The sequence below is a fragment of the Rana temporaria genome, chromosome 4, assembly GCF_905171775.1.
Source record: "Rana temporaria chromosome 4, aRanTem1.1, whole genome shotgun sequence".
Taxonomy (NCBI): Eukaryota; Metazoa; Chordata; class Amphibia; order Anura; family Ranidae; genus Rana; species Rana temporaria.
Window position 1 is genome coordinate 122,599,314 of NC_053492.1, and position 21,366 is coordinate 122,620,679.

Below are 21,366 nucleotides of genomic sequence, written 5' to 3' on the forward strand. Positions count from 1 at the left end.
CAAGGGGGAGTGTCTATACGCAGCGCGAAACATTACAGCTATTCAAATTAAAGCTGTAATGTTCCCCGCGCGTATTAACCAGTCGGCGGCAGCGGGATGCAGGTAAGGGGGACATGGCTGGATATGGGGGGAGACATGGCTGGATATGGGGGGGGAGACATGGCTGCATATGGGGGACATGGCTGGATATGGGAGGAGACATGGCTGCATATGGGGGACATGGCTGGATATGGGGGGGGAGACATGGCTGCATAGGGGGGGACATGGCTGGATATGGGGGGAGACATGGCTGCATATGGGTGGGAGACATGGCTGCATAAGGGGGGGAAATGGCTGGATATGGGGGGAGACATGGCTGCATATGGGGGACATGGATGGATATGGGGGGGGAGACATAGCTGCATGGGGGAGACATGGCTGCATATGGGGGGGAGACATGGCTGCATATGGGGGGGAGACATGGCTGCATATGGGGGGGAGACATGGCTGCATATGGGGGGAGACATGGCTGCATGGGGGGGGACATGGCTGGATATGGGGGGAGACATGGCTGGATATGGGGGGAGACATGGCTGGATATGGGGGGAGACATGGCTGGATATGGGGGGAGACATGGCTGGATATGGGGGGAGACATGGCTGCATCTGTGGGGGGACATGGCTGCATTTGGGGACACATTTTAAAAAAGTAATCGGTATTCGGTATCGGCGAGTACTTGAAAAAAAAGTATCGGTACTCGTACTCAGTCCTAAAAAAGTGGTATCGGGACAACCCTACATTCCATTGTAGATTTTGCTTTATGTTTTGGATCATTGTCTTGTTGGAAGACAAATCTCTGTCCCAGTCTCAGGTCTTTTGCAGACTCCATCAGGTTTTTTTACAGAATGGTCCTGTATTTGGCTCCATCCATCTTCCCATCAATTTTAACCATCTTCCCTGTCCCTGCTGAAGTAAAGCAGGCCCAAACCATGATGCTGCCACATCCATGTTTGACAGTGGGGATGGTGTGTTCAGGGTGATGAGCTGTGTTGCTTTTACGCCAAACATAACGTTTTGCATTGTTGCCAAAAAGTTTGATTTTGGTTTCATCTGACCAGAGCACCTTCTTCCACGTGTTTGGTGTGTCTCCCAGGTGGCGTGTGGCAAACTTTAAATGACACTTTTTATGGATATCTTTAAGAAATGGCTTTCTTCTTGCCACTCTTCTATAAAGGCCAGATTTGTGCCGTATATGACTGATTGTTGTCCTATGGACAGAGTCTCCCACCTCAGCTGTAGATCTCTGCAGTTCATCCAGAGTGATCATGGGCCTCTTGGCTGCATCTCTGATCAGTCTTCTCCTTGTATGAGCTGAAAGTTTAGAGGGACGGTCAGGTCTTCGTAGATTTGCAGTGGTCTGCTACTCCTTCCATTTCAATATTATCACTTGCACAGTGCTCTTTGGGATGTTTAAAGCTTGGGAAATCTTTTTTTATCCAAATCCAGCTTTAAACTTCTCCACAACAGTATCTCGGACCTGCCTGGTGTGTTCCTTGTTCTTCATGATGCTCTCTGCGCTTTAAACGGACCTCTGAGACTATCACAGTGCAGGTGCATTTATACAGAGACTTGATTACACACAGGTGGATTCTATTTATCATCATTAGTCATTTAGGTCAACATTGGATCATTCAGAGATCCTCACTGAACTTCTGGAGAGAGTTTGCTGCACTGAAAGTAAAGGGGCTGAATAATTTTGCACGCCCAATTTTTTATTTGTTAAAAAAGTTTGAAATATTCAATACATTTCGTTCCACTTCATGATTGTGCCCCACTTGTTGTTGATTCTTAAAAAAAAAAAATTACAGTTTTATATCTTTATGTTTAAAACCTGAAATGTGGCAAAAGGTCGCAAAGTTCAAGGGGGCCGAATACTTTCGCAAGGCACTGTATATATACACACACACATACATAAATATATATACACATACATAAATACTGAAAAAAACTGAGGTCTCCTTTTATGAGGACTTTTGTTCAGCCATTGGTTTTGTCTGTACAAGTTTTCTCCTAATCGATAACTTACTCACTGGTCAGTGGTCACCAGCAATATTTCCATAACCAGGGACTGTATAATTGAGGTTATATTTCCAATCAGAAAAAAAAAAAAAAAAAAATTCAGCTGTGCTTTCCTCAGTCAGCCCCTTTATACAAGGGGGGCTGGGAACAGCTGTAAGAGGAGCAGCCTGGCTAGCAGTAGAAGCAGCAGGTAACCTGTGCAGGAAGACTTAGCAGGACTTCAGCAAGCATCAGCATATAGAGCAGGTAACAGAGCACCACATTGAACCACATAGCCATGGAAAGTTTTTATCTTGTATGCTTTATTATGTTGTGTACCTGTACTACTTTTATACTGTTTAAGATGCAACACGTAATAGATTGCATAGAAGTTATACAGTGCTTTTAATATGTTTAGTGCATGTAAAATATATATGGAAACTATAAATAACATTCATGCTTACTGCAGAATTATACTGTGATAAAGGTGCATCTAAACATACTTCTATAAACTGCTATAGTTACATTTATAAGTCACATTAATGAACAAATCTGATTATTCTCATTTACAGCACTATATATATAAAGATGAAGCTCCTTGTTATTGCTTTATATTTCTCCTGTATCCTTCTGGGTGCTATCCTTGGTAAGTCTTTCTATATATTGACTTTGTATACAATCTTCTCACATATTTGGTGCCTACAATAATGGTTCGAAAACTAACTCAGAACAATAAGCTGTGATTTTGTTTCCGATTAGTTCCTGTATGGTCTTTTATATTGCTCTTTGCCATTTTATTTAAGGGGCATTATTTAAATAGACTTGGATCATGATCTGAAACATAATGGGGGTCATTTACGAAAGGCAAATCCACTTTTCACTACAAGTGCAAACTACAAGTGCAAAGTGCATTTGAAATTGCACTTGGAAGTGCAATCGCTGTAAATCTGAGGGGAAGATCTGAAATGAGGGGAAGCTCTGCTGATTTTATTATCCAATCATGTGCAAGCTAAAATGCTGTTTTTTTTCCCCCTTCTATGTCCCCCTCGGACCTACAGCGATTGCACTTCCAAGTGCACTTTCAGTGCAATTTCGAGTGCACTTTGCACTTGTAGTGCAAAGTGGAGTTGCCTTTCGTAAATGTAATGTTACTTAAATCCTTGTAAACCAATCCCTACCTCTTTATATTTTTATGGAGTACCCTGCTAGACCCACACTGCTTTTAAAATTATTCATTACTGTATTTACTAAAATCAATTTCTTTGAATTATCTTAGCCTGCTGTCATTTTTTTCTGAAGATAATTGCCCAGTGCTTACTCCTTATGAGACAATGGGGGTTATTTACGAAAGGCAAATCCACTTTGCACTACAAGTGCACTTGGAAGTGCAGTCGCTGTAAATCTGAGGGGTAGATGTGAAATGAGGGGAAGCCCTGCTGATTTTATCCTCCAATCGTGTGCAAGCTAAAATGCTGTTTTTTTATTTTCCTTGCATGTCCCCCTTGGATCTACAGCGACTGCACTTCCAAGTGCACTTGCAGTGCAAAGTGGATTTGCCTTTCGTAAATAACCCCCATTACATATATGCTGTCCAAAAAAGAAATCCGTATAGAAACCTCTTACAATTAGAATGTTTTTACATGCGTAGGTCAAACTGGAAGCTAATCAAAATCTTAACTCATTAGTTATCCAATTAACATTTGTTTATTTATTTAAATCGCTTTGAATTAATTTTAGACGGCTCCATACCTGAATCTGACCTTGAATTTATCACTGTGAAACTTATAACCTAGAAAAGAAAATAGCGTGTTTTAATAACTCTAAAATCTCTTTTCTGAGTTTTCAATGTTCATCTAACTGTTACTTCATGTGTTTTACCATATCAGTAAAGCTCAGTGGCTAATTTATGCTGTAGTTGATTTAATCTTTCCCAATAAAAAAGTGAATTAATTCAGCGGCTGCATGCCTGTAACTATTATCATTTTATAGCCACCTTTTGAAATTTATTGTCAAAGTCACAAAGATAAAGTCTGTATCTGACTGAAAGTCAAACAACATGCTGAGTTACACAGTTCTTGTCCAAGAACCCCACCAAATTGGTACAACCTGCCTGTTAAAAAAAATATTTCGGGTGAACTCCCGCTTTAACATTAGATTCCTGCTCATTTTGTCTAGGGCAATCGGGTAGTTTTTTTTTAAAAACGAAGCAGTACTTACCGTTTTAGAGAGTGATCTTCTCCGCCGTTTCCGGGTATGGGTCTTCGGGACTGGGCGTTCCTATTTGATTGACAGTCTTCCGACAGGCTTCCGACGGTCGCATACATCGCGTCACGAGTAGCCGAAAGAAGCCGAACGTCGGTGCGGCTCTATACGGCGCCTGCGCACCGACGTTCGGCTACTTTTGGAAAATCGTGACTTAGATGCGACCGTCGGAAGCCTGTCGGAAGACTGTCAATCAAATAGGAACGCCCAGTCCCACAGCCCATACCCGGAAGCGGCGGAGAAGATCGCTCTCTAAAACGTTAAGTACTGCTTCGTTTTTAAAAAAACTACCCGATTCCCCTTGACAAAATGAGCATGAATCTAATGTTAAAAATTAACATTTCCGGGTGAACCTCCACTTTAAGTTCATAATGCAAAGCTGATATGAGGGGGAGGGGGGTAAAAAAATTAATGAATTTAAAATAAGAAAAAACAACTCAGCTTTAAACAATGTTAAACTAGCAATATATGGGCAAAGGTCTACCTGAAAGTGGTGGTTGGGGGTCTGCTGCTGTTTCTTAATGGACTCACCCAATAAACTGAAGCAACACACAAGCTGTTTAAACTTGTATTCCTTCTACTCATTGACAAGAAGGAAGGATCGGCAAGGTCGCATGGAGATTTCCCAACTCAACAAAGAGCCCTTCCATTGCCAGAAGCTTTGTAGGGATATCCCTAAACAGTCTGCAACCTGCCACTAAGAGTGGCATCGGGATTTTATGGACATCTCTAAACAAAATAGAAGCTTTTTATTTATCACATCAGTTAATTGATAATGTGGCATTAAGGTGGCCATATTTGGGGATTGTAATCTCTTGGACATGACCATACCCTTGGATTAACCTCTTGCACAAACATTATGCAGTGCATGTTGGGTTTTCACTCCATCATTGCTAGAGGCCATTAATCTGGGGTGCTGTCTTTTCGTATCCGCTTTGACATCCATATGAATAAACTATCAGGCAATATACCAACCTGCCCTAATGACAGCTGTAGTCCTTGGTCCAACATGGTTCACCAATGTGATTATGTTTTTGTTGTATACACTACATATAGGGGAATTAGTGCACAACAGTGTTCACATCATGCAATAATATGTTCCCGGGTATTATAATTTGCAGTGCCGACTTAAATACTGCTACTCTTAGGATTACCAGTAAATAAAAGGTGGCTAACTTTATACAGTCCTCTACTATATGTAATGTCAACATAGAAGAGGTCCATCAAGTTTAAACCTATGTTTATTCCAAGCATGTTTAAATGTACCTATACTGTAGTGGGGCAGCACAGTGGTGTAGTGGTTAGCACTTTCAGCAAAAAGGGTTGCTTGTTCAAATCCCGACTACGACACCATCTGCCTGGAGTTTGCATGTTCTCCCTGTGCCTGCATGGGCTACCTCTGGGTACTCCAGTTTCCTCCCACACTCTAATGACATGCTGGTAAGTTAATTGGCTCCTAATTAAAATTGGTCCTAGTATATGTATGAATGTGTGTTAGGGACCTTAGGTTGTACGCTCCCTGAGGTTAGGGACTAATGTGAATGTACAATGTATATGTAAAGCACTGCGTAAATTGACAGTGCTATACAAGTACCATAAATAAATAGTTGTAAGATTACTATATATCCTGCATCTTGATTTAACCACTTAAGCCTTGGACCATATTGCTGGTCAAAGACCAGGCCACTTTTTGCGATTGGGCACTGCGTCGCTTTAACTGACAATTGCGCGGTCGTGCGACATGGCTCCCAAACAAAATTGGCGTCCTTTTTTCCCACAAATAGAGCTTTCTTTTGGTGGTATTTGATCACCTCTGCGGTTTTTAGTTTTTACGCTATAAACAAAAATAGAGCGACAATTTTGAAAAAAAATTATAGTTTTTACTTTTTGCTATAATAAATATCCCCCCCAAAAAAAAAAATATATATATATATTTACTCAGTTTAGGCTGATACGTATTCTTCTACATATTTTTCGTAAAAAATAAAAATCGCAATAAGCGTGTATTGATTGGTTTGCGCAAAAGTTATAGCGTTTACAAAATAGGGGATAGTTTTATGGCATTTTTATAAAAAAAAATTTTACTAGTAATGGCGGCGATCAGTGATTTTTATCGGTACTGCGACATTATGGCAGACACTTCGGACACTTTTGACCAATTTTTGGGACCATTGGCATTTTTATAGCGATCAGTGCTATAAAAATGCATTGATTACTATAAAAATGCCACTGGCAGGGAAGGGGTTAACACTAGGGGGCGAGGAAGGGGTTAAGTATGTTCCCTGGGTGTGTTCTAACTGAAGGGGGGGGGTGGACTGACTTGGGGAAATGACTGATCGCTTTTCATACATTGTATGAACAGACAATCAGGCATTTCTCCCCCTGACAGGACCGGGAGCTGTATCTGTAACGAGCGATCGCGGGTGCCCGGCGGTGATCGGGCACGCGCGTCAGGGGCGAGCATGCGCACGATGACGTATAGCTACGTGATCTCGCCCAGCAGAGCCGACCTGCCGCCGTATAACTGTGGCGGCTGGTCGGCAAGCGGTTAATAGCTTTTTTTTTTAATTATAGAAAAAAAATGTCAGCACTAATTTTTACAGGTTTAAATTACAACATACCTTTATTAATTACATTTTGTACAGTGTTAAAATAAATTACCAGTTTGTACTATTAATGACAACTATATCTTTTTTCATTTATTTATTATTTATATATTATTTCATATATTACATTAACAACTTTACAAATTTTACGTAATATAAATTTGCATCAGTCTCTACCCTCAAGGAGTTTACAATCTAAGGTGTATCTCATAGATACATGCACACACTTACTAGGGCTAAATTTGACAGGGTCCAATTAACCTGTCAGCATGTCTTTTAGAATGTGGGAGAATACTCACACAAGCACAGGGAGAACATGCAATCTACATGCAGGTAGTGAAATCTGAACTGTGCACCCTAGCCCTGCAAGGCAAAAGTGCTGGCCACTAAACCGTTGTGTTGCCCCATTACACAAGTAGCCTATGTACACCATGCAATTCTCTTTTTTTATACAGTACTGGGGTCCCAGTTTTAAAGTTCCCATAAGGATTTGATTGTTTCTATAGGAATACGCCCACCAGGTGACATTGGCTGTAAAGTCTGAAAAAACCTTGGTATATTCAGTATGTTTCCCTTTAACAAATGTAGTGCAGTAGACATTGTACCACCTCTAATCAAAAATCTTAAATAATTTGTGTCTAATTAGTAATGTAGCAAACCCTAAATAAAACATACGGAGAGTTCTGGTCTGTAGCTGTGTGTCTCTGGTGCCAACACACATCCCGTGTATTCACTCATAGCATGGTGTCAGTTATATTCCCATCCTCTTCACTGACAGGTCTTCTCTCAGGTGGAAGGGAAGTGCCACGCAGTCGGTGAACACAGGACCCTATTATGTAGGACACAGTGCTGTGCTGTTAGGAATTCCTGCTGACATTAGAATTCTACTCAGACTTTGTGCTATGAAAGTCTCCATTGTCCAATGCATGCCTCTCTCACATAACATTTCCATGTTTATTTGCAGATGCCAGACCTATCCACGAGGAGGATGGTAAAGACAGTTTCTACACTTTGTTTACTTTCTCTGCAACTAATACTTTTGATTAAACATTACATTCATTATTCACCTAAAGCAAAAGTAAAGATTCTTTAGTGAGAAAAAAAAAAGGTAGGCTTTCACCGCAGAAGGATTTCTGTAGGACTTGATAAAACTTTAGCACCACTTTTCTGGCAGTATAGCCCTTTAAAACGTTCTGCCACCTGTTTCAGTTGCTTTCCCGAAACATGCGACAGATTCAGGTAGTTCTCCCCAGCGCCACTTTTGCAGGGTGGCACTATGTCTGCACCAAATTCAAAAAGTGTTACCTCCAGTTCATTCATAACTGGAGGTAATTAAGACTAAACTCTAAGTTGGCGTATAGAGACAAGGAGAGTGCCTGTCTCTGTACGCAGTGTAACAGGGCAGCTAGTGCAACCTCTCCTAACCTGTCGCTAATTATCAAGGACGCTGTCGGCTTCAAAGATGACATCTTCCTGGCAACCGGTGTTTCTGAGGCCCCGTACACACGACCAGTTTCCTCGGCAGAATTCAGCTTCCGACCGAGTTTCTGGCTGAATTCTGCCGAGAAACCCGGCCGTGTGTACAATTTCGCCGAGGAAGCCGACGAGGACCTCGGCGAGGAAATAGAGAACATGTTCTCTATTTCCTCGTTGTTCTATGGGAGCTCTCGACCCGCCGAGCTTCTCGGCGGCTTCAGGGCTGAACTGGCCGAGGAACTCGATGTGTTTGGCACGTCGAGTTCCTCGGCCGTGTGTACGGGGCCTGACAGTAAGTGGAGCCTGATTGGGAAGGTATGGGACTGGTCTCCCATCAGGTCTACTCTCGCCTTCTGATTGACAGCAGGTAGTGGGCGGATTCTATAGCCAATAGCAGGTTGTCTATTGGCTAAGGAATCCACCGTCTGCCAATCAGAAAGGGTGAGGACTTGGTGGGAAACTAGTGTATCTAAAACCCCATCAGGCTCCGCCCACCCAGCCAAAAAACTCCTCTGCAGCTGCACTCTCTTCAGAGTTGTGCTATTCTAAGGATGAATTCTCCATATGGACACTCTGGCCTCAGTGCGCTGCCACACAACAAGTTAGAAGATATGTCGCTAGCACACCAAGGATCTCCAAAATAATGTCCAAACAGTGTATTGGCAAGATCAAATGACACCATAATGTAGCAAACTTTTGGAGCCACACAAGACCCCTTTCTTAGGCATATGACCATTCTAACCTCATGATTGAGGAAGGGTCCTGTGTGGTTCCATAACGTTGTTATTTTATGCCGTGATGTGATCTTTTTAATAAACCGTTTGGATGTTATTTTGTAGATCCTTGCTGTGCTGGCAACAGATCTTCTAATTTGTGCTGTTTTCCGGTCCACAACCGGTAGTTGCCACAGCACCCATTTACCTTGCAGCCATTACCCGGAACATGCTCCTTGGGAATATTTTTCTGGACTCCACGCAAAAAATGTCAGTGCTTGCCCCAAATTCATGTACCTGTTCCCAGAACCAGAAATAGACCAGCAGAAGATGTCAATGATTAGAAAGAAAACACCCCCACTATGACAAGAGCCCCTGCCAGCCAGGGGCATTGCTGCAGGCATGCATGCTTTGGTTGCTAAAGAAAAAGGGGCAGATCCACAAAGCGAGTATGCCGGCGTATCTACTGATACGCCGGCGTACTTTAAAATTTCCCGCGTCGTATCTTTGTTTTGAATCCTCAAATCAAGATACGATGGCATCTGGGTTAGATCCGACAGGCGTACGTCTTCGGATCTAAGATGCAATTCTTCGGCGTCCACTGGGTGGCGTTTACGTCGTTTTCCGCGTTGAGTATGCAAATTAGCTATTTCCGACGATCCACAAACGTACGAGCGGCCATCGCATTCTTTTATGTCGTCTCTAGACGGCTTTTTTCGGCGTATAGTTAAACCTGCTATTTGGTGGCGTATAGTTAAACCTGCTATGTTAAGTATGGCCGTCGTTCCCGCATTTAATTTGAATATTTTTTTTCGTTTGCGCAAGTCGTCCGTGAATCGGGATGGACATAATTTACGTCCACGTCAAAACAATGACGTCCTTGCGACGCCATTTAGCGCAATGCTCGGCGGGAAATTTAGGGACGGCGCATGCGCAGTTCATTCGGTGCGGGGACGCATTTCATTTAAATGAAACACGCCCCCTACCCGCCCAATTTGAATTCCGCGCCCTTACGCCGCGAGAGATACACTACGCCGCCGTAACTTACGGCGCAAATTCTTTCAGGATTCAAACCAAAAAAAGTAAGTTACGGCGGCGTAGCGCATCTCAGATACGCTGCGCCAGGGCAGATCTTTGTGGATATGCCCCAGTATGTTTAACAAAGTATAGAAGAGCATATTATCATTAAGCTGTGGCACCGATATCCTAGACCTAGAGTGATGTAAGAGACAGTTGTAAAAAACAAAGAAAGCAGTGGGGAAGCAGTTTATTCACACACCTGGAAATGTATGAATACTTGCGTATAGTGAGAAGTGAAGTGACAGCCTTTCAAAAATCAGAACACGGGAAAGGTACTGTAAGCATATGCAGTATTCTTAAATTGCAGGTACAGTATATGTTATATACAAGTGCCCCTGTGCTGACAGGACCACTTTAACCTGTCATCTACATTTGCAAATACAGGTAGTCACATAACACACTAATGATTTAAACCTTATGACCTAAACGCTTACAATACCAATGACTGCTGATAGTACTAGAGGGTGGTGCAAGTGCAGATAAAAGCACATTTTGGAATAATGGTTTGGAGTCACTGTTATTGTACATTAATGTTATAGTTTATATGTTTTATTCTGATGTTTTATATCTGTAGTACACAAATGGTATCAGGTTAACAAATAAACATTTAAAAGAGAAGTATGGGAATCAGTTTTTTTGTAGCATCATACTTACCAAGCTGGATGCAGCATCAGTCCGATTCTGCATCTGTCCCCCGCTGGCTCTAACATTGAGAACTGAGCGATCATACACCACCAATCGCTCAATTCTCAGAGCTCTGTGAGCAGAGAGCTGGTGGCTGTCAGTCACTGCTGTATGCTTTGCCTGTGGCTCGCCAGGTGAGAAGCTGAGCTGGGTGGCGGTCTGGGCATGTGGGCGGATCCCGACCATATGGTCGCAATCTTGCCAGAACCTGGACTGGCTCTTTGATATCAGCAGACAGTGTACTTCAGCCCGCTGTCTGCTGAAAACAGGTCCCAGGAGTGCTGTACTTCTCCTTTAATACATGACAAAGGATTCCCAGAACACTATGGGTTAGCTAATGAATGGGCAGAGCAGAAGCTGCCTACCTTTATGATCATTCTGCCTGACTGGGGGTCTCAATCACACAGGCCACATGCTAAAGTGTTCTGCTGTAGTGTGCAGCCAGTGGACTCTGCTTACATCTTTTTAACTTTACTGGATGTGGACATAGTGTGCAATCCTATTAAGTCTCTGCCCAGCAGTGCAGTGTGTTAAGCTGTGGCTTGATGACCTGTGCTGACATACAAAGCACTGCAGAAAAATAAAGCATGCCTGCATTTTTCCTGCACTGTGTATTATTGCAACACTGTGGTGTGAAATTTTTTTTTCTATATGCCCTTATGCCAATAGCTTTGATCCAGCGCAGAAAAACGCCAGTCACCACAGTATGTGTGAACAAGCCTCTCAGATGTACCTTAGATGCAGCCATTTGATTAGGAATGAGGCTCTTGAGGAATATTTTATATTGACCTGACAAAAGAAGAATTTTTTGTTTACAATGTTATTTTAGTCTTTATGATAATAAACACACAAAATATATACAAAACCATTACACATTCCATATCAGGGTCACTGTATATGTTAAAGCATACCTGTAATAGATGAGGCAATATAATTTAACTTTCCAGTGGTCTTTTTGTTGATATGCCACTTTTTTGCTTCTTGCTGCCTGCTGCAAGTATTTAACCATCTGGATGGGTTGATTACCTGTTCCTGCATTGCACACAGTGGTTTTTGACGATGGCTTATATGTCACTACAGGATGTACCAGCAGTCGGGAGAAACCATAAGTGACTGGTGAGCAAAGAGGTAGAATATTAAAAATAATAAAAATATTAAAAATAAGGTCAATGCAGAGGATATTGCCTATCCTATTACAAGTATACATTAACATACAAAGTGAGGAAGGGCAAGCAGTAAAAATGAAAGTGAAACCTTCTAAGCAGCTTAAAAACCTTGTGAGCTTTCTGTAAATTAAGTGCTTTATTCCTCCCTTAAGGAGCAAAATGGCAGCAGATCATAAAAGAGACCCAGTTTGGGAACATTTGCTAACCTGACAGCTTATTATTCTAAATAGGAAACCTCAATTTTGTTTGCAAATATTAAAGATTGCAACTAGCAGCAAGAATGGGTATTTGCATTTAAAGAGCACCCGTCATTTCAGACACATAATGGCAGCGCCTGTTAGCGGGCATCCACTCACCTGCTGCCGCCACGTCCCTCACCTTGTTGTGTCACTGCCGCATCACCAGCCATTCCATTAAAGTAAATGGGACTGTCGGTGAGTCAACAGCAGGTCAGAGGAGGAGCGCTGGGAGACAGATGATAGTTGCTCTTTAAAAATTATAATTTACATCGAGCTAATTTAAATCAAGCCTTTTTACTAGTGATTTAAATGAACTTGATTTAAAGTGGAGTTCCACCCATATAAAAGTTAGCAGCTACAAAAAGTGTAGCTGCTGACTTTTATTAATCAGACACTCACCTGTCCTACCGTCCAGCGATGCGGGTGAACGAAGTCCTGCTCCTCTCCGCTGGCATTCTGACTGTGGGTGCCTGGCTGTGGCTTCACAGCCAGGCACGCACTGCAAATGCTCGAGCCTTAGGCCCCTTTCAGACTTTGCGGATGAAAAAGGGACATACATTGGTCCCTATGTGATTGTGGATGTCAGCGGATAAACATCCGCTGACACCCGTAATCACCCGCCTCCGCAAAGATCCGATTTTGCGGACTGAAGAAAACCCTATTTCTTCTTCCGTCTGCGGATCGGAGGAACATGGACACACGGTCCGTGTTCATCCGAACCCCCCATAGGGGAGAGCGGAGAAAAGACAGGGGTCGGGGACCGCCCTGTCAGCCGACGGCTCAGCGAGGATATATGGAGCGATCCCCGCTGAGCTTACGGACACACGGAAGCGGATCATTACTGATCCGCCCCGTGTGAAAGGGCCCTTACACCGCACGCTGTGATTGGCCAGGCAATCTTCTGGGACATGTGACGTGTCACGGAGGGAGAGGTGAACTTCCTTCTGGCGCTGCAGAGTCCCGGGAGGAAGTGGGAGCTGGATGCCTCTAAAAAGAGGGTATCCGCAACCCCCCACCCCCACCAAAAAAATGACATGCCAAATGTGGCATGTCAGGGGCCACCCTTCACTTAAAGCGGAAGTTTCATTTTTGGGTGGAACTCCGCTTTAAATCAAATCCACCCCGACACAGATGTAAAAAAAAAAAAAAAAAAAACTGACGGGTTATAATCATCTCTTACTTAATCCAAGGTGAAAAAAACAAAACTTTTGGTATTCGTTTTATTTAAGCTTTATATCTAGAAACAGGGTATCCCCCAACCATTTTCTTTTCCACCCTTTTTCTTCCTGAAGCACCAGGTTAGGCTAAAAACCTTACACTCTTTTTCATTGTGAAGTAAAAAACATGTCTTCACATGAAGGGTCATGCATCTAATCTATCAATGCATACTTATTCTTCTCTAGAGATGATCATTTGTGCCTATTATTCTTAATAAAACAGAGCAAACTTACTTAAACAAATCTTAATGCTATATAATATTCTTTCCAGATCGATATTTGGATGCCCCTGCACACCCCTACTGGCCCTTCTCTACCTCAGATTTCTGGCAGTATGTAAACCATTTCCGTTCAATGGGCGCCTATGAAAACATCAATGACCTGGCTCGTACTTTCTTTGCTCACTACCCTATTGAAGAAACTCTGGGATACGATCATAACGATCATTAGGAGGCTGTGTACAGCTCCCCTGCTCATCTCTAGTATAGTTGTATATACACAAGTACTATAATCCTGAAGATTTGAGCCCACAGATGCCAGGCTGTGCCCACATGCAAGATCCAATCCGTTTGGTCACTTGTGGTGCACCAGTCTGTCCTCCAATAACTGTCTTGAAAATGTTATGCTTTATATGCCGGTGTGAGCTTCTGTCATCCCTTCTCTCCACCAAGGAAGAGACCCTGAAAGAGTAATTTTTCTGTAACAATGACTAATCTGCCGCACTGTATTTATAAGCAATAAAGTGATGGAATACCACTTTATATTACACTCATTTTGTAACAGTTTTATATTTTATGCTTAACGTGGCCACCAGGTATTCTTCCTAACATGCACGTTACTGGCATTTGGCTTGAAAAATGAAATATTTTTATAACTGTTGATTGTTACATTTACTGATCACTGAGATTTTGGTGAGATAGTGATAACAAAATGTGATTAAACAGTTCACCCAAAACTTTACTTTAGTTTTTTTGAAGATGGTGAAATCACAAAACCCTTTCCTATGTTCCTTGAAGACTCTGGTGGTGAGGTCTCTTCCTTTCACTTTGTTACAGCCGCGCCAAGGAGGTTTCTACCTGTGGATATGTCATGTATAGCAGGAGGGAGCCTCTGGGCAATGGGCATTATGCCTTTGGTTTCTCACCACTGCAGTCCACAAAAGATATAGAATCAGAGGGCGATTCAGTCTGTGGACTTCACCTAGCACTAAAATATCACTGGATCATGATACAACCCTTTAAATGGATGATGGTTTCAAAAATATTCATAGACATCACAACAGTTCAATATTTTTTTTCTATACATTGGCCTTATTTACTAACCTTCAGCTTATTGAGATATGAAATGATTTAGATGCTCAAGAACAAGTTTGTCCTGAAAAAAAAACAAAAAAAAAACACGTAGCTAGTAGTAGTCACATTCAAGTGCACTTGTTCTGTAATGTTGATAACATTTTGTAGCTTATTCAAGCCCGTTTTTTGGTTCTAATGATTGTCAGAAACATACCTCAGCATTTATATCCATGTAGATAGCACTGACACCAGAAGGTGTTACCCCCTTCATGACCAAGGCATTATTTTGCTATTCAGCACTGCGCTACTTTAAGAGTATAGGTTTAAGTAAAGAAAAACATTATTCACCTAGATGGATGCAGCATAGATCCAATGTTGCATCTGTCCCCCACCTGCTCTAAGGCTTGGTTGCACCGGACTCCAGACTGCAAACAGCAGACGGACATGTGTGAACCTAGCCCAAGACCAAGAGGTGAGAAATCAAAACACAGCTGATCACTCAGCTATTGGCCTTCAGGCTGCAGAGAGACAGTGACTATCAGGCCTCGTACACACGGCCGAGGAACTCGACGTGCCAAACACGTCGAGTTCCTCGGCGAGTTCAGCCCTGAAGCCGCCGAGGAGCTCGGCGGGCCGAGTTCTCCCATAGAACAACGAGAAAATAGAGACCATGTTCTCTATTTTCTCGACTAGTTCCTCGGCGGCTCCATCGGGCCGAAAGTGTACACACGACAGAGTTTCTCGGCAGAATCCGGCTCTGACCGAGTTTCTCGCAGAATTCTGCCGAGAAACTCTGTCGTGTGTACGAGGCCTCAGTCACCGACTCTCTGCTCTGCCCCTCCAGCTTGCTGTATCCCAACCATATGGTTGGGATCTTTTCAGAGCCTTGACTGACACAATTGCACGGTCCTCCAACACTGTACCCAAATTATTATTTTTTCCACACAAATAGAGCTTTCTTTTGGTGTTATTTAATTACCACTGGGTTTATCTTTTGCTATATAAAATTTAAAAATACTGATTTTTTTTTTTTTTTTTTTTTTTTAAACATATTTTTTCGTAATTTCTGTTATAATATTTTGCAAACAAAAAATCTATCTTTATAAATGTAAACCAACATGTATTCCTTGGTAAAATATCCCTATATATTTAAAAAATTATCGATTTTGATGTACTGATGGCCTATCTCATTTCTTGAGGTCCTAAAATGTCAGAACAGTACAAATATCCCTCAAATTACCCAGGTTTGGCACATTTTAATTTTAAGTTTATAATAAGTTACATTTTTTTGTCACAATTTTTGGAAAATTAAGACTTTGTCTCATTATATATATATATATATATATATATATATATATATATATACACACATACATTTTACATACTGTTACCAGTACATCACGTGACTAGTGTGTTGGTGATCAGGGATACTGGCTTATGACAGTAAGTAAAATTAAAAAATTAAATTACAATTTTTTATTTTTTAACACTTATTTTTTTTCGTATTTTTTAAGGGGGAGAGAGAGAGAGAGAGAGAGAGAGAGAGAGACAGACAGAGACAGAGACAGAGATTTTTAGTAGGTACTGTAAATAGATAGAGCAGGCTAGTCAGTTAAAGTGTGTAGAGGATATATATGCATCCCAGGTGTTATATATATATATATATATATTTTATTTATACACTGTATAGTTTAGCTAGATCTGCACTTCCTAATTTACTGGCAGGCAGGTGATTGTGCTAGCTGCAGTATTCTCACGTGGTGTGTGTACTGCCCGTGTCCTCTGCAGTGTGCACCTAAAGCTACGTGGTGTGTCTGCTATTTTTCTCAAAGATTTTCATCCATATTGCAGGGACCAGACATTACATTAGAGCCGCAAGCAGTTTTAAATACTTTTTTTATAGTAATCTCATTTTGTGCAGGAACAGTTCTAAACACGTGCCACTTCACAGGCATACTATAGACACCCAGCAGGTACAATATTTAAAGGAATTTTTCATTTTTTTTTCACTTTAAGCATCATTAAAATCAATGCTCCAGAAAAAACGACCATTGATACATGTTCCCTGGGGCAAGACCCGGGTTCTCAAAGACGTTTTACGACAATAACTTGCATATTAGGCTTTAAAATGAGCACTTTTGAATTCGAACGTTCGAGTCCCATAGACGTCAATGGGGTTCTAAATGTTTGCCCGGTCGGTCCGTTCGAAGGTTCTGGTGCGACCTGAACGGGGGAGGGGGTGTTCGTCTCATCCCTACTCCCCATTCTTCAGCTCCTGTGACCGATCGCAGGACTCCGGCGGCGATCGGGTCCCGCGGCCACGGAGCTTCGGACCGGGTCGCGGGCGCGCGCCTGCGACCCACAGCTGAGCATTTAACAATCACGTACAGGTACATGATTGTGCCCAGCCGTGCCATTCTGCCGTCTATTGGCATTAGGCGCTCCTTAAGTGGTTAACATTACAGAACAAGTCCTGTTGAACGTTATTTTAACTCTTTGCTATATTAGGACCTGGATAATTGAGAACTTTCACTTACTTTCAATACATGTATGTATTGCCAAATAGTTTCATCATATAGGGCAGGGGTCTCCAAACTCTCCAATAAAAGGGCCAGTTTACTGTCCCTCAGATTTAAAGTGGAGGTTCACCCGGAAATGTTAATTTTTAACATTAGATTGATGCTCATTTTGTCAAGGGGAATCGGGTAGTTTTTTTAAAAACGAAGCAGTACTTACCGTTTTAGAGAGCGATCTTCTCCGCCGCTTCCGGGTATGGGCTGAGGGACTGGGCGTTCCTATTTGATTGACAGTCTTCCGACAGGCTTCCAACGGTCGCATCTATCGCGTCACGATTTTCTGAAAGTAGCCGAACGTCGGTGCGCAGGCGCCGTAAAGGCCGCACCGACGTTCGGCTTCTTTCGGCTACTTGTGACGCGATGTATGCGATCGTCCGAAGCCTGTCGGAAGACTGTCAATCAAATAGGAACGCCCAGTCCCGAAGACCATACCCGGAAGCGGCGGAGAAGATCGCTCTCTAAAATGGTAAGTACTGCTTCGTTTTTTAAAAAAAACTACCCGATTCCCCTTGACAAAATGAGCATCAATCTAAGGTTAAAAAAATGTTTTCGGGTGTACTCCCGCTTTAAAGGGGGGGAGGGCGGACTGTGGGCATTGGGAGTAGAAAATATCCTGACGTCAGTGGGAATAAACAATGCCCCATCATTGGTGTCAGTGAGAGAAATAGCACCCCACTGTTGGTGTCAGTGGGAGGAATTGTACCCCATCATTAATGTCATTGGGCCCCATCATTGGTGTCATTGGGCTCCATCATTGGTGTCATTGGGAGGAATTATGCCTCATTGTTGGTATCTTTGGATGAATATAGTCCCAAGGGCCAGATAAATACAAGCAAAGGGCTGCATCTGGCCCCCGGGCCACATATTGGAGACCACTGATATAGGGGAATGGTAAAATGTTCAATTAAAAAGAGTGCAGGTAGAATGGAGGCAGAACATCATACACAAGTCATTATTAGAATGGATGCTATTGTCATTATGTACTCACCAGTAGTAATCACAGACTCGGTGCTTTATGCTTCTGTGTGGAGACAGACAGGGCCAGTCCATTGTGTTATCCACCGGTGTCTCTGGACTAACTAAAGTAGTAAACCTATCTCCATGTTCTTAACCAGTATAACCGTAGCTCCTCCCACATACAGTATAATCGTAGCTCCTCCCACATACTATAAAACTTCAACTGTAATAAACTAAAAAGAGAGATTTGTAACACCATGGCTTGAAAATCTGACTGTATCCACTATGAGAGACAAGGCATTCCACAATTGCCATGGTAGACTAGCACAGGAAGGAAAGACACATATAATTAGAGGAACTTTATGACGGGAAATAAGTCAGACTTTGTTAAAGATATTTTCACAATTAAGAAGACACAACAATGAACAAATATGTAAATAAATAACAGCTAAAAATATTAAAAATAAGCTATTTTCTCTGTGATACTGAATGTATATTTATTCTGTACAAAAACAAATGTTATTAGGCTATTTTCTCGCCAGATCACAGGTTTTTCATTTATACAGGATAGAGTGAAACAGGAAAATACTGCATTGTGGCCACTAGGTGGAGCTGATACAGTGAATAATATGCTGCTGCTCCAGGTGATCTTGCCGTCGCAGTCCTCCACACCTGGGTGCTCGCTCAGCTCTTCTAGCTGCATATAGAAAAACATCCAAGGATCCAAACATCTGCACTCCAACAAACATCCAACTTTATTGGAACTTATAAAAGCACAGTATCAGTCTACTGTTTTGGGGTGCTTTTATAAGTTACAATAAAGTCGGATGTTTCTTGGAGTGCAGCTGTCCAGATTCATGGAGCTTTCTCCAGATGGAGCCGACGATCATAGGAAATAAACACTTATTCACTATGGGGCAGATTCACGTACAGCCGCGCAAAATTGTGCGGGCGTAACATATCTGATTTACGTTACGCCTCCGCAACTTACACGGGCAAATGCTGTATTCTCAAAGCACTTGCTCCGTAAGTTGCGGCGGCGTAGCGTAAATCACCCGTCGGAATTCAAATTCGGCGGGTAGGGGGCGTGTATCATTTAAATCAAGCGCGTCCCCGCGCAGAACGAACGGCGCATGCGCCGTCCGTAAAATATCCCAGTGTGCATTGCTCCAAATGACGTCGCAAGAACGTCATTGGTTTCGACGTGAACGTAAATGACGTCCAGCCCCATTCACGGACAACTTACGCAAACGACAAAACTTTTTAAAATTTCGATGCGGGAACGACGGCCATACTTAACATTGGCTGCGCCTCATATAGCAGGGGCAACTTTACGCCGGGAAAAGCCTAACGTAAACGTCGTAACTTTACTGCGTCGGATGCGCGTACGTTCGGGAATTTGCGTATCTAGTTAATTTGCATACTTGACGCGGAATTCGACGGAAGCGCCACCTAGCGGTAAAAAAAAAATGCAGTTTAGATCCGACGGCATAAGAGACTTATGCCTGTCGGATCTAATGGATATCTATGTGTAGCTGATTCTAAGAATCAGTCACATAGATACGACGGCGCAACGCAGAGATACGCCCTCGTATCTCGGTTGTGAATCTGGGCCTATGATCGTCAGCTCCATCTAGTTGCCGAAATGCAGTATTCTCCTGATCCACACGATTCTTATGAAAGAATAACATCCGACCTGGAGAGAAAATAGTGATGTTTCCAGCATTTGCCCAGAACGAATGTACATGCAGTTTTGCAGGGTGAATAACTTTTTCTAAATACACCACCAAATGTCATTTAACCACTTTTTTTGTGAATCCAGTGCATCAAGGCTCTGCACCCTGCCCTGGACTTACAGGAGAATGCTGCAGAGGGGCATGGAATGCCACTAGCCCAGTGATGACGAACCTTGGCACCCCAGATGTTTTGGAACTACATTTCCCATGATGCTCATGCACGCTGCAGTGTAGTTGAGCATCATGGGAAATGTAGTTCCAAAACATCTGGGGTGCCAAGGTTCGCCATCACTGCACTAGCCTGAGCCATTCTCTGCAGCATATCGAATCCACTCATTTCTCTAGGAAGAAGAGGGTGAAGAAGACATGACATTACCGAATCAACAGCTGGAAAAAAAGGGATGCAACTTGATTCTTTTTAATCCAGAGTCTGGATTTAGGAACAGGTCGCACTGCTGCGATGTCAGACATGGCATGCGATTCACATCACTGCTGGGCAAATCATATGTCATGTCTGTGTGATGTGAATTCAGTCATACAGATAGTATTGCTGAATTTGCATCGCATTCGGACCAAACTCGCACAGAACCCTTTTTTTGGTCCGCACCAGAATCGGATCGCATGGGTGACAGTTCGCACTGCAGTATGCCAACCAATCTGGGGGTGTCATTAACCCTGTATTGCCACTCCCAGCGGTTCGCATAGGGCAGTGTGAACTGCCTGCGAGTTGTATGTTATGCGGTGGATTCCCAGGGTTCTCGCATCGCAGCGGCGTGAACTGAGCCTTAAAGTGGAACGTAGAACCCCATTTCCCTTATATAAAGCACTCACATGTCCAGCAGCAAACCAGGGAGTTCATAACAAATCCAATTATAAAATAAACCTAAAGGGTCTGCTCATAAAGATGTGGGGGTGTTTTTTTTTGAAGCACCTGATTAGAGCCATAGGCTCCAAAATAGGGTGGGCTTGTGGCGCCGAGCATTGCGCCAAAAGCCCACCCAGGTGTTACAACAGCAAATGAATGTTCATTATTGAAACACTGTTCCCAAATCCAGCCAAACAGAAGCAGGTCTAAGAACCGTTTTCCGATTGGCTGAAAAGAGAAGAGTCCCATTTGGCCGTCGAGGAGGAGGGGGGTAACGAAAGCCGCCGCGACGCCCGTGGAGAGTATGGGAAGGAAAAGCTGTCGCTGCCGAGCAAGGGAAGCCGCAGGTGAAGACCGGGACAAGCGCTGCCCACCACACTCTGAAGACTGATTCAAACCAAGATTACTCTTCAGAGAACAATAGTGTAAATAAGGCATTAGTTCTACTTTAGTCATATCT

The 21,366-nt window shown here is 42.8% G+C and overlaps 1 protein-coding gene and 1 long non-coding RNA gene across 4 annotated transcripts; one reads left to right on the forward strand and one right to left on the reverse strand.

The window, feature by feature from the left end:
• Window positions 1-2,192: 2,192 nt before the first annotated feature.
• OTOS (otospiralin) lies at window positions 2,193-14,435 on the forward strand. Its single transcript, XM_040348996.1, has 4 exons — window positions 2,193-2,304; window positions 2,610-2,683; window positions 7,870-7,896; window positions 13,752-14,435. Exons 2-4 carry the CDS (start codon window positions 2,626-2,628, stop codon window positions 13,928-13,930), a joined length of 264 nt encoding a protein of 87 aa, XP_040204930.1. The 5' UTR covers window positions 2,193-2,304; window positions 2,610-2,625; the 3' UTR covers window positions 13,931-14,435.
• LOC120936550 lies at window positions 3,624-19,046 on the reverse strand. Of its 3 annotated transcripts, none has more exons than XR_005748617.1 (4): window positions 18,337-19,046; window positions 14,803-14,854; window positions 11,592-11,971; window positions 3,624-3,826 (listed from the first exon to the last, which is right to left on the reverse strand). It is a non-coding gene; the product is annotated as an uncharacterized LOC120936550 (long non-coding RNA). The 3 variants fall into 3 exon arrangements; XR_005748616.1 differs by lacking the exon at window positions 3,624-3,826 and adding an exon at window positions 7,529-7,972; XR_005748615.1 differs by lacking the exon at window positions 3,624-3,826 and having other exon boundaries at window positions 10,253-11,971.
• Window positions 19,047-21,366: the final 2,320 nt, after the last annotated feature.